At 38.6% G+C, this 13250-nt stretch overlaps 1 protein-coding gene across 2 annotated transcripts in view; it reads right to left on the bottom strand.

The window, feature by feature from the left end:
• LOC132105965 (gastrula zinc finger protein XlCGF57.1-like) overlaps window positions 1-7585 on the bottom strand; it is a 33063-nt gene extending 25478 nt beyond the window's left edge. Inside the window, exons 1-2 of one of the 2 annotated variants that reach the window (XM_059511542.1) lie at window positions 7461-7585; window positions 6787-6925 (exon numbers count right to left, since the gene is read on the bottom strand). In XM_059511542.1, the coding sequence (XP_059367525.1) occupies window positions 6787-6871 (85 nt within the window). In that variant the 5' untranslated portion in view covers window positions 6872-6925; window positions 7461-7585. Of the gene's footprint in view, window positions 1-5871; window positions 6275-6786; window positions 6927-7460 lie in introns of those variants that run through there. The other variant, XR_009424013.1, reaches the window with a different exon arrangement.
• Window positions 7586-13250: the final 5665 nt, after the last annotated feature.

Here is a 13250-nt window from a genome sequence, read left to right as displayed (position 1 = left end):
TGGAGCCGGAGACATATTAAATACAGAGCATTGTTTCAGGTAGATTTTTGTGTTTTGTTAGTAAATGTTTCATTGTATTACTAGTGTTGCCTCCTTTGTTCACTATTACACACCTGCATATATTGCAATGGACACTGGTGTTGCTTAGTTTTGTAACTTAATTTTGTTTCTTTCTTGCCACTAGGGGTGGGCGGTACACCGGTGTCATAGTCATCACCGGTGTGACATTGCGCCACGACATGGATTTTCTAATACCGTCAATACCGTAATAAATCAATTATGTTCCTTGAACGGCTGCATTTACATCAATAATATCTAATTCTAAATAATAGGGCTGACTTCTAATAGTCGAGGATTCGACGATTCGATTCGGAGAGGTCTGATTAGACTATGAACCTCATAGTTCTGTAGCTTATTTATGTAAATAAATAAAAATGTATTCAAAAATCTGCTTCACATTTTCAGCAGGGCTGCGGAGCGGCTCTGGGTTGACTCCACACGGTTCTCATGTGCGTTAAAAAGCTTTACGTGGTTTAATGTAAACAACGATTACCAAATTTCCCTCTCATATTGCTCCTCATAACCACTGAAAATGGTAAAAAAAAATCGAACCCGGAGTCCAATTATTATGGACGTTATCTGATATTAAGCGTTTCTGCTTCACATTTTCAGCAGGGCTGTGGAGCGGCTGTGAGTTGACTCCACGCGGTTCTCATGTGCGTAAAAAAGCTTTACGTGGTTTAATGTACCTAAACAACGATTACCAAATTTCTCTCTCATATTGCTCCTCATGTTTATGAAATATTATGATATATGTGTGATATATGTGTTTTAGCTCTTTTGTTTGAAATGGAAAAAATCTAGCTGCTATCTAAAAAAAAAGAAAAAAAAAAGGTTCGACTATCAGTCGACTATGGCAAAATCTAACAAATCAGATTCGACTATGAAAATCCTTAGTCGAAAACAGCCCTACTAAATAATAAGGCATTAAATTTTCTTCAAACGTTCAGTTGTGGTCTGAATACCTGTCCTTATACTATATATCTTGTTGTAAATAAAAAAGTAAAACACATTCGTATCAGCCTTGCACGTGGTAGGTAAAAGCGGAGTGGCCATTAAACGACTGGTGAAACATCGTGAAGAAAGGTCGGGCCTGTAGCCTATATACTATTTGAAAAGAGATGAGTGAAGTGTCAGAACCAGACGGAGAGACCGAGGCCACTGTAGAGGTAACTCTCGTTCCAAAAAGAGGAGGAACCTCCGTTATTTGGAACTGGTTCGGTTTTAAATCATCCGACATGGAGCAAACTTCAGTAATATGCAAGGTTTGCCGCCGTGTTGTGACAGCAAGAGGTGGAAACACAAGCAACCTGTTTCATCATTTAAAAAACACGCACGCCCATGAATATGAAGAGGCAACCCGGGCCAAAACGAGCGCAAGTGGGACCAGCAGCACCAGCGGAGCGCGTCCCAAGACTACACAGCTTTCACTGAAGGCATCGTTTACTGCTGCTACACCTTACGACAAGAGTAGTAAGAAACGGAGATATTACCAGGGCAATTGCGCTATATATCGCAAAGGACATGGTGCCCATTCAAACCATAGAGAGAGATGGCTTCAGACATGTGGTTCACACTCTGGACTCAAGATACGAGCTGCCTGGTCGGAAATTTTTTAGCCATAAGTGTCTGCCAGAGCTGTACACGGAGGTACGGGACAGAGTCATGAACGAAATTCGCCACCTTGAAGCCTACTCAGCCACTACTGATTTATGGTCCAGCCGAACTACTGAGCCATACATTAGCCTCACCATCCACTTCATTGACGATGACTGGAAGTTGCGCAGCAGATGCCTACAGACCGCCTTCTTCACCGAAGACCACACCGGAGCAATAATTGCGTTAGGACTGAAGGATGCACTTTCCGCCTGGGGCTTGGATGAAGCGCGTTTGGTGTGCATGACGACTGACAGCGGTGCAAACATGGTGCGCGCTCTGGAAATCAATAAATGGACGAGACTCGCATGTTTTGGACACAGACTGCACAACGCTATTGGTAAGTTACACTTTCTAAACCTAACATTTTATATTCAGAAAATTTGTCAAGTCCTTTTCTGTTTGTATTAAAAAAAGAAAACAAAAACAAATTTAAGGCCACCACATTAGTATTGTATTTTTCATTGTTAGTATTGTTTAGCCGTGATTCCTCTGGGGACCGGATCAGAAAGTAAAAAAAAAAACATAAATATAAAATTCAATTATCATCAGATTATATGAAAAATATTATTAAAAATATGTACAATATAAATGTATTTAAAATGAAAAAGCTGTACTATTTGTGCAGGAATGTGCAAAATATTGACCAACATACATACAACATGGCCTATTAGATTTGTAATAGCCTAATGTTCAGTGTGTCCATACAATAAATACTTATGCTGCTCTACAGTTAATGGTTTATTACGTTTTTCAACTATGATAACCTACTTTTCCCACTTATGCTAATATTTTTATCTGTTCTTTTTACTTCCCAGAGAGGAGTGTCCAACATGATGCTCGAGTTGCACGGGCCACAGGTATGTGCAAAAAAGTGGTCAGCACATTCTCCTACAGCTGGAAAAAGAAGAATGCCCTGACCAGTGCACAGAGAGAGCTGAACCTGCCCCCCCACAAGCTGATCACAGAATCCCCAACAAGATGGGGGTCCTGTGTCAAAATGATGGAAAGGGTGTTGGAGCAGAAGAAGGCCATCACTCAAGTCCTGGCGGCAGACCAAAAGTCACGCCACCTTCTACCCACCTGGCAAGACATTGATGTGTTGGAGGCCATAACCAAAGCACTGAAGCCTCTGCAAGATTTTACAGATTCCCTGTCAGGAGAGGAGTATATTAGTGTCTCCTATGTTAAGCCAGTCCTCCATCTACTCAATACAAACATTTTGAAGCCAGAAGAAGACAAAGCAGGACTGTGCGAGGACATCAAGAAGAGGGTCTTGGATTATTTGAATGAAAAATACAAAGATCCTGCCACTGATGAGTTGCTCAACATGGCAACATTCCTGGACCCACGGTTCAAGACCACCTACATGTCACCTGATAAGTTGGAGGAAGTGAGGAGCAGAGTAGCTACAGAAACCAAAGCACTGGAGGAGAAGACAGCCACAGATGCCTCTTCCACAGAGGACCAAAGCGAGAGGGAAACTAGCACTGTACAACTGAAAAAGCCCAAACACAGCCTGGGCAGTTTCTTCAAAAAGTGTAGCAGTGCACCACCAAAGCAGCAGGGCATTGACATGGAGCTAGATGGCTACCTGCTGATGGTGACGGCTGACAGTGACTCTGATCCACTGGAGTGGTGGCGTCTCCAATGTTCCCACTTCCCGCGCATTAGCCGTCTGGCAAAAAAATACTTATGCATCCCAGCCACAAGCTCACCCTCCGAGCGTGCATTCAGCACAGGGGGCAATATTGTAACAAGCTCCAGGGCATCACTGAAGCCAGAAAATGTTGACAGGTTGGTGTTCCTGGCAAATAACTTGAATGTCTAGTTTCATCAGAGTTCAGATGAAGAGAGAGTTAGTTTTTGAGAAAAGTACACATTATTACACTGTTCTTGTGTTATTACACTGCTAATTTTTGTTTTGTTGTACACTGTTAAGTAAGATCTTTAGGTTTTTTGCAAAATAAATGTTGAGAATGCAAAATACTCTCCCATGTCTCTTTTTGATAAGGATACCTACCATTTACTTATTATATTATAAAAATATTAACTTTATTCACATACTAAAGAGAGACAGGACAGGCTACTCCTCCCAAAATGTACCAAAAAAAAGTTATACCGTGATATTATACCGTCACCGTTCAAAAGATGAAAAATACCATGATATTAATTTTAGGTCATATCGCCCACCCCTACTTGCCACCATTACTGATTGCACGCAAACACACACTGCACATGCACATAGATATCACAAGCAGGTCAAGCAAACAGCCACATCATTCAGTGAAGGAAAGTTATAAGAAGCTTCTAATTCGTCATTAACATTGAAATATACAGAGATAATATTTACATTTATGCATTTAACAGATGCTTTTATTCAAAGCGACTTATAGTGCTCTGCTCTGATTGGTCAGATGGCCCAGACTGTTGTGATTGGTCTACCACATACAGCGTCGGAAGCGATACGCCCATTGCCATAGTTCCGTATTTTGAACGTTCAATAGAAAATATAAACATCTATTATTTATCATACTTGTGATTCAATGGAGCCAGTTGGTTTAAATAAACACAGTACTGAGCCATCTTTCAAGAGCAAGCGTTTAGTGAATCCCGTGTTGGACTCCGAGATTTTATTTTTAATTTTTTTTACTCCCAGAGATTAGAGAAAAAGTTAACGTTGTGCCGATAGACTATAGTATCGTGTATTGACGACAGTCAGAGATATAGATGATAGCAGATGTCTTTGTCAATAGTCAAGACGATATTAGGCTTATCTCCTATAAATGTATTAATAATAATTAATAATAAGATAATAATAATAATATGAAATATACTGATCACTTTATAGGGCCTTTTGCACCACAGGAACCTTTTCATAGTACTAGAACTAATTGTTTAACTACCTATTTTGGTGGCGTTTTTTTGCATCACCGGAACTGGATGCGATTTCAGTACCGGACTGCTTTTTTTGAGAACCAAATAAGCTCCTACTCCAGAGCAGGGTCTAACCAGCACAACTTGTATTACCCGTGAAGTAAGTGGACACTGATTGGCCAGATGCATTCGAAAACGCCCTCCCCTGCCATAATTTAAAATGCTGTGTAACATACTGTAAACATTGTGTCAACTTTTTTTGCAAGTATAATGAACAGCGCTAAATGGTCGGACGCTGAAGTGCAGGCACTTGTAGCAAATGTAGCACTGCAAGTCGTCTTTGGAGATTTCTTCTTTCCTTTTTTTCAATCGCTTTACGTATATGTCGACATTACATGTCCATTATTTTGAAACCTGCGAGACACAACAAAAACACAGCTCTGATCACAGCGTCCTCCATCCTCCTGTTGTTAACATTATTCTTCTTTGTGAACGTTGAACGTACTTCCCAGTACTTTAGTACTTTACATTTAGTTCTGGAACTAAAGCAGTGCGAAAGGCCCTTATGACTGATGTATCCGTTCAATTTAACTTTATCTACTCCAAGTGTGTATGAACTTAAATACTTAAATATGAACTTATTATGTAAAAGTATTTTAAATACTTAAATACTTTTTAAATACATTTGTTTATGTCCAATATTTAGTGTTAAACTGTTTGTCTTTAAAATAGATCTACTTTTGATTTTCACCATTGACTACAAACCTTTTAGAATGATAACTGTCGTGCTCTGAGGCAAACCTGTCACAGGACGTGCAGTCCTCATAGCGATGTATGACTGCTGTTATGAATATATATGAAATATATATATATTTTATATTTAACATGTTAGTTTATCAGTATGTTTGAAAGTATATTATTTCAATTATTGGTGCTTTCATAGGCTCTCTCTCTCTCAGGCTCATGTGGTTTAAAACACCACAATAGTTATGAAAAAGCCTATAAGTACAGAGAGTCTCTCTCTTGCACCAACCCACCCACCCGCCAATGTACACATGCACACACTATAATATCGTGGATCTCATGGGCCGGCAATATGATGATTTGTAAAATGAGCATATCACCCAAGACTAGAAGCAGTTGTTTGTGGGCGGGATCAAATTGTTAGCTGCTGGCCAAAGTAGAACATAGGCAGGAATTATGCAAATGTGTTACCCCGTGACATGTAGCTGTCATGGAAGTGTGATTGGAATTAATAACGACTCGTTTAGGCTGTAGAGTGTTGATTCTTAATTTTGGGAGACAACTTTATTTATCATGCACTTTCGACTTTACAACTTTGCTGCTCGTTTACATTCACATACAGCTACATTGCACACTGCATGAAAGGCAATATTGGAAATGGTATAATAATAATAATCATGCATCCCTAGCTGAAACAGCTGATGCTGGAGCAATGTGAGCACTATGTATGTGCTCCAGCAGTCAACTGAAAGATTATGGTTTGGATGGCCATACTCCTTCAAAGTTTTGCTCCAATTCTAAATAAACACACCTGAAAGATCTAATCAAGGACTTGAAGATTACTTGTGGCCCTCCAAGAACAGAGTTTGACACCCCTGATCTATGCAATATACCACAGTCAAACCTGAGAAGGGAGTCTAAGGATGCCAGAACATTCCTGTACACATAATACAAATAGTTGTAATTCATGGACTAGTATTAGGCTAATGTGAAGAAGCATGTATGTGCACCCAATTTAAAAACTGTTTGAATTTATTAACATACATTTAACTATCAAATCTGAGGTTTACCTTGCATTTGTGAATCTGGAAAACAGTATTCGGGAAGGTGAATTTTTACGTGCAAATTACTCAAAGGATTTGCTCATACATTTAGAAAATGTTTCTTGAATTCTTCTTGAGAATGTCTTTGTGTTTTCACCACGAATAACTCTGGGTTGACTGAATTTGCATCTGGTCATGGTTTTCAAAAATGAAATCTGAAAGATTATGGTTAATTAACCAAGAGTTTGCAGTTTATATGACTAGTTAATCCTACTTTCTAGAATACATCTCCTGACCCCAGTGCCCCAAGAAAAAGACACGTTTACAAGCCACCAATGTGATGCAAAGAATTTGAGGTCATCATTTATAATAGGATCAAATGACTTTGCAAATTTTTTTAACCAACCTGTTTGTTCTTCTGTATCTTCATGTTTCACTTGGAATGCTTCTTCGGTCTTCATGTCTTCTACCTCCTCTTTAATAAACGCCATCTTTATAATAGTATGTCAAGTTGATCTCAATTGTTTCTCAGGGAGGTTACCTGTCTTTAGATTAAAATTAATAAGTTACAAAATAATAAAATAACATAACGTATGCACAGGCACTTGATGTTTACTTGTGTATATTTGGCATTTGTGATTATATTTAGTAGATTAGGCTTTTCTGAAACCATTTGCAGTTTGTTTGAAAAAGTTATAATCGTCATTGTGTTTCCTTTGCATTTGCAACGCTTTGACCAGCTGTTGTCGCCAACGTGCAGTCTTTCGAGCGCTGCGAAACTTTGAATCATTTTACGAAACATTTTGTTCAATTAATGATAATTTCTCCCGTCATTACTTTTTAGTGCCTAAATTCGTGTTGATTCACGATACACATAGTCACGCAGAGAAATTAGACGCACAAAGACTCGTGTGTTGATTCCCAAAAAGAACGTCCATAAGTGTTATATAAATGTCTCAACGTTGTATTTAATAATTATTTAAAACTACATAAATAATTAAAAACTATAACGTTAATTGAACAATTGTACCCAATAAACGACTTAAATTCCTTAAACCACAGAGGTTGTAAAGCACAAACCTTTCTTATGCCAGGATCACAACAGACGCAGGAGCGGGGCGAATTTCTGTGACGTCATGCGACCGAACCAAAATAAAAGTCATAACCAGGCGCTGTCGCTACAATATTAAAATGCATAAAGATTTAAGTTTAAAAAAAAAAATGTTTTTGTGGAATATTTAGTTAAATATATGTTGTCTAAAGATGTGCTGAAAAGTTCTTTGGGCAGCCAGTGCTGTCGATATCTGCCCGTCTCTCGTCAGTTCACTCTCTCTCTCTCTCTCTCTCTCTCTCTCTCTCTCTCTCTCTCTCCCTCTCTCTCTCTCTCACACACACACACACACACACACACACACAAACACGTCTAGGGGCTATTCCAAAAAGCAGGTTATGTGACATACCCGGGTGTGTCTGAGGATAAGCGAGCGGATAACCTCAGCTTTCGGTTTTAAAAGGATTTTTCAGGATATGTATGTAACCATCGTTTCAAGTTTGCTTTATTGTCAATTTCCACATGTACAGTACATACATACAGAGAATCGAAGTTGCGTTACTCTCAGACCCCGGTGCATACAGATAACATTAACATTAAAGCCTAAAAAATCTAGATCAAATATAAAATGTAGATACAACTATACAATAAGGGAATGTAAAAAAAGGCATACAATAACATTTAAAATGAAGTTAAATAAAGCAGTGCAGGGCAAATGACAGATAGAGTGCAAATCAATGAAGTGAACAACAGTGCAGATAAAAGTGCAAAAAACCCTTATTAAAAATATCTTAAGTCTGATTAAAGTGAAAAGTGACAAAGGGCTCAAGAGCAGATATTTTATTTAACTGACTGATGAGGTAGTGGAATGACGTCAGTTCCATGCTGAATGAGGTAGTGAGCAGACCAATGCTAGTGCATGCAATCATATAATTAGTGTGTGTGTGTGTGTGTGGGGGGGGGGGTGCCTGGGGTAGAAGAAGGGGGGGGGGCAAGTTTGGCAGTGAGTTCAGCTTCCTGACAGCCTGGTGGATGAAGCTGTCCTTCAGTCTGCTGGTCCTGGCCTGGAGACTCCACAGTCTCCTCCCTGATGGTAGCAGGCTGAAGAAGCTGTGTGATGGGTGAGTGGGATCACCTGTGCTGCAGAGGGCTTTGCGGGTGAGACGTGTTCCATAAATGTCCTGGAGGGAGGGGAGAGAGACACCAATGATCTTCTCAGCTGCTCTCACTATGCGTTGCAGAGTCTTTCGGCAGGAGTACTTGCTCTCTGAAGATGACCTGCTCTGGGGCTGGTGATGTTCCTGGGTCAGTTCACTATCAGCGCACGTGTGATCTACTGACGAGCCTTCAATGGACGTGACAGAGAGCGCATAATATAGAATATAATATATACTTTTATTGCTGATATTTTTGCCCTATTTCAAATGCAAATATAAAAAAAATCTAAAATCATGATATATTTTCAATAAAAGAAAAAATATATACGATATTTAGTCTTGTTTCCTGGGGTAAACAAGTAAAATTAATTGCCGGGGTGTAAGAAAAATCATCTTAATGAAAATAGAAACAATATTATTTTTCTCACTGGACAACTCTCATTTTCATCATGCAGACACGGTAAATGTGACATAAATTGCATGTCTTTTTAAAAAAAAAATTTTTTTTTTATAAGGGATCCATAAGATGAGGAGGCGGCATTAATTTGCAGTGAGTTACATTTACATCAGGAGAGGATTTAATTGAATTTAATTTATTTTGCCATATACACATGCATTTTTATTTGAAAGGTACCATTTTTAAATGGCGTTCACTTGATAACATCTTTTTGTGACCTCTAAGTAACCTAATAATTAGAATTTCCTTTAGGATTTCCAGTGTGGTTGGATGCATTGATTACACACACGTTCTCACCATCGCACCTTCTGAAAATGAAGCTGATTAGGCTACTTTATGGAATGGAAGGATGCCAGATGGAAGGGTAGTGCAAGATATATGCCATGACCTTCACCACAGCTGTTAAATAAACAGAAAAAATTATTCACAATTTATTTGGTCATCTTTATGTTCTACATATACAAAAGCAACAAATGATCCCTTTCCCTGTTGGATTTTAAATATTAGTATTGTGACTATCTCTTCTTCATCTAAGACAAGGGTATTGTTCAATATTCATGTATAACATGTAAGTCTGCTATTAATCAATGTTATTGATCACATGTTATTGTAATGTTATTGGCTTATCTCACATTCGTGAAGACAAAAGTGCACCAAAAACTATTGGTTGTTCAGTACTTCTGTTGGGTGACTGGGCTGGCAACTCCATCCTTGAGATGCCCTCCTCCTCCAAGAATTCTGTCACCAGCCTTGCTCGATGTGGGTGTGCATTGTCATCCATAAGAACAAATCTGGCCTGTCAGGCTGCCATTTTTGATGATGACAAGTTTAAATAAAATAAGTGAAAAGTACAGGAAGTAAAAAAATCTAACAAAAGAATACAAACCTTTATAATAAAAGACAAATTAATCACATAAAAGCTAATCTAAAAAGTGAACTTCAAGGGACCATTTAAAAACACTAAGGGATTGTGCATTCCTAATCTCAGAGGGCAAGGAATTCCACAATTTGGGAGCCAATGAAGAAGCCTGATCACCTATAGTTTTTAGCAGAGTTGTATGAACCGTTGAAAGACCAGCTTCAGAAGAGTGTATGAACACATGGAGGGATGTAGGGGGTTAAAAGCTCTGACAAATATTGAGATGCCAAATGATTCAAGGTCTTATAAGTGAGCATGAGAATTTTAAAATCAAAATTAAAACTAACAGGAAGGCAGAGCAATTTTTCCAAGATAAGTGTGATATGCTCCCTTGCACTGGTCTTAGTCGGAGTTCTTGCAGCTGAATTTTGTATCAACTGTTATTTACTTAGGGTAGCTTTTGTAACTTCTGTCAGCAAAGCATTACAATAATCAAAATGCAAAAGAAAAAAATGTTGATCAACTTTTAATCCACAGAAAAAGTAAATATGGGATGTAATTTGCCAATGTTTCTGAGATTAAAAAAGATGCTTTGACTGTATTACAAACATGCCGAACAAATGGTAAGTTGGGGTCAAATATCACCCCCAGATTTTTTTTTTGTTGATTAGTTTGAAACTGTAAAGAAGAGCCATCCACACTTAAGGTTACAGGCTCTGCTTTGTGCAACTGGTGAGTTGAACCAATAAGCATAACTGACTGTTTAGACAGAGAAAACTGGACTGGACCAAGTGTTCTAAAAAGTTAGCCAAGTGGAAAAATGTAAATACTAAAAATGCCCAAAGTTTATCCCTGAGGAACACCAGAGTGCACCGCACCGACCTCCCCAAACCATGAGCAATGATCTGCCAAAATTTTCATGCTGTACAACATTTTGTGACAAATGTCTCTCCCAGTGCTTAATTTGTACATTGCGAGGTCCTGGAACAAAGTGGGGTAACGGATCCGGCATGTGATTATAGGAGGGAGAGGTAACGGAACATTCGCGCAATCACATTGCTGGACCAGTTTAAGTGATTTTAAGAGCCTGCATCAGTTGCATTTAGTTGGATCCATAAGATGAGGAGACGGCATTAATTTGCAGTGAGTTACATTTACATCAGGAGAGGATTTAATTGAATTTAATTTATTTTGCCATATACACATGCATTTTTATTTGAAAGGTACCATTTTTAAATGGCGTTCACTTGATAACATCTTTTTGTGACCTCTAAGTAACCTAATAATTAGAATTTCCTTTAGGATTTCCAGTGTGGTTGGATGCATTGATTACACACACGTTCTCACCATCGCACCTTCTGAAAATGAAGCTGATTAGGCTACTTTATGGAATGGAAGGATGCCAGATGGAAGGGTAGTGCAAGATATATGCCATAACCTTCACCACAGCTGTTAAATAAACAGAAAAAGTTATCTGTAAGGTCATGAAATGCCATGCGATTTTAAAACAACAATTTCCAGGCTTAAAAACCTTTTGAAAAAGTTGTGGAATTTTATTTTTCAAATCTCTATGTCATAGTGTGACGACTGGGTGAAGGAGGAGCTGGAAACAAGTGCGAGTTAACAATTTGATGAGAATTAGACAAACAAACAAGAGTACAAAGACAATGCTGGAAAGACGACAATCCAAGATGGTGGGGAGACGTTGAGTAATCCAGATGATAAAGTGAGAAGGCAGCAGGAGAGGATGGCACAGGAACTGCAGGGAATAGAGCCGAAGGTAAGTCTGATGCTGAGTGAAAGTGCGGAGACTGGATGAGGTTCCGGGGAAAGACACGGACATCCAAACGCAAATGACACAGAAGCAAAAGACAGGGTTACCGACATTAAACAACGTTCTCACAAACACAAGACGTGAGACAAGCCAATATATATGGAGTGAGTAATGAGTGACAGCTGCTGCTGATGACAATTAACGGAGACGCCCACAAACTAATCAGTGCAGACGCGAAACACACAGACTTCACCACAAAGTGCAAAACCCAGAGATCACGGTTTACCAACCAACCGTGACAGTGCTTTTTGAATCACCAAGTATTCAAAGTGCTCTCTGGGGGTATTAAAGGCGGTTTTCCATGCTTTTTAATGTTTCCTTAGGTGTACTTATATTGTTAGTATGATTTTTACATTTAAAACTTAGAAATAAAAAGCATTTTTATATCTTAATATTTGCCCTCTGGCTTGAATGCTCTGTTTAAAGGGGCGTGTCTGCTGTGAGGCTCCGAGTAAACGACAACTGTTGTGATTGGCTGACATCTTTGCATTTGAAATGCGTATTTCATGTGGAACCCCTCTCAAATATATATATATATATATATATATATATATATATATATATATACATATATATATATATTATTACATATTATTACAGCTGTCGAGATTAACGAATCGTGGATTTGTTGATTTATATAATTATTTTTTTTCGATCTTTTCCCATCACATGAAAGGCTGCAGTGATGAGCATTGAGTAGACAGAGTCTGTTTATCGCGTGAAAGCAGTGATCTCGTCATTATTGCAACACGTTCTCTCTCACAAAATGCTTTCACCACAACTAACAGCAAACACATGAATACAGTAAGAGCTCCATTGTGTAGCATAACAGCGTCATTCATTGTAACGGCAGTTTGGGCAAGAGTGCTGATATACTCACGATGTGTGAGAGCTCCGAAAAAAGGGAGCATTCTTTGATCGCTCTCTGTAGTTAAATCACAATTTAAATAAGAGATTTGTTTCATGCTACTAAGAGAAACAACGTGAAGTTGATCGTTGTCACTGGCTTGATTCACTGATGCATAAACAGTATTAAACGATTTAGAAAGAAAGTCTGTGTGGACTTGAATAATTAGCTACACATCAGAAATCACTGATCACAGATCAGGCATTAATGAACACTGTTACTCACTGTTTGTGCCGGTGCTGTCGAATCCATATCATAAAAGTCTGTTTGTAACGCCTGTCCTGACATTGCGACTGAATTATATGTAAATATTTGGGCGGGCAAAGCAGAGAAAGGGGAGGTAACAATTCTCTTTGCAACGTCACAAAGAGGAGATTCCAGATCAGCCCATTTGAGCTTCCATTTTCTCAAAGGGAAAGAAAGATAGCAAAATCTCGATTTGCACCAATTAAAATTTCTAGAATCTTGGGGACCATATACAGGCTAGGGGAACTCATATTAATGTTAAAAAACCTCAGAAAGTGAAATTTTCATGTCATAGGACCTTTAATACATGCATAAAACACAGGTTTAATTTTGGACACATGAAAGGTGGGGTGTATCCT

Source organism: Carassius carassius, chromosome 26 (genome assembly GCF_963082965.1).
Source record: "Carassius carassius chromosome 26, fCarCar2.1, whole genome shotgun sequence".
Taxonomy (NCBI): Eukaryota; Metazoa; Chordata; class Actinopteri; order Cypriniformes; family Cyprinidae; genus Carassius; species Carassius carassius.
Note: the sequence above shows the minus strand (reverse complement) of the source record. Positions and strands in the feature narration are given on the sequence as shown.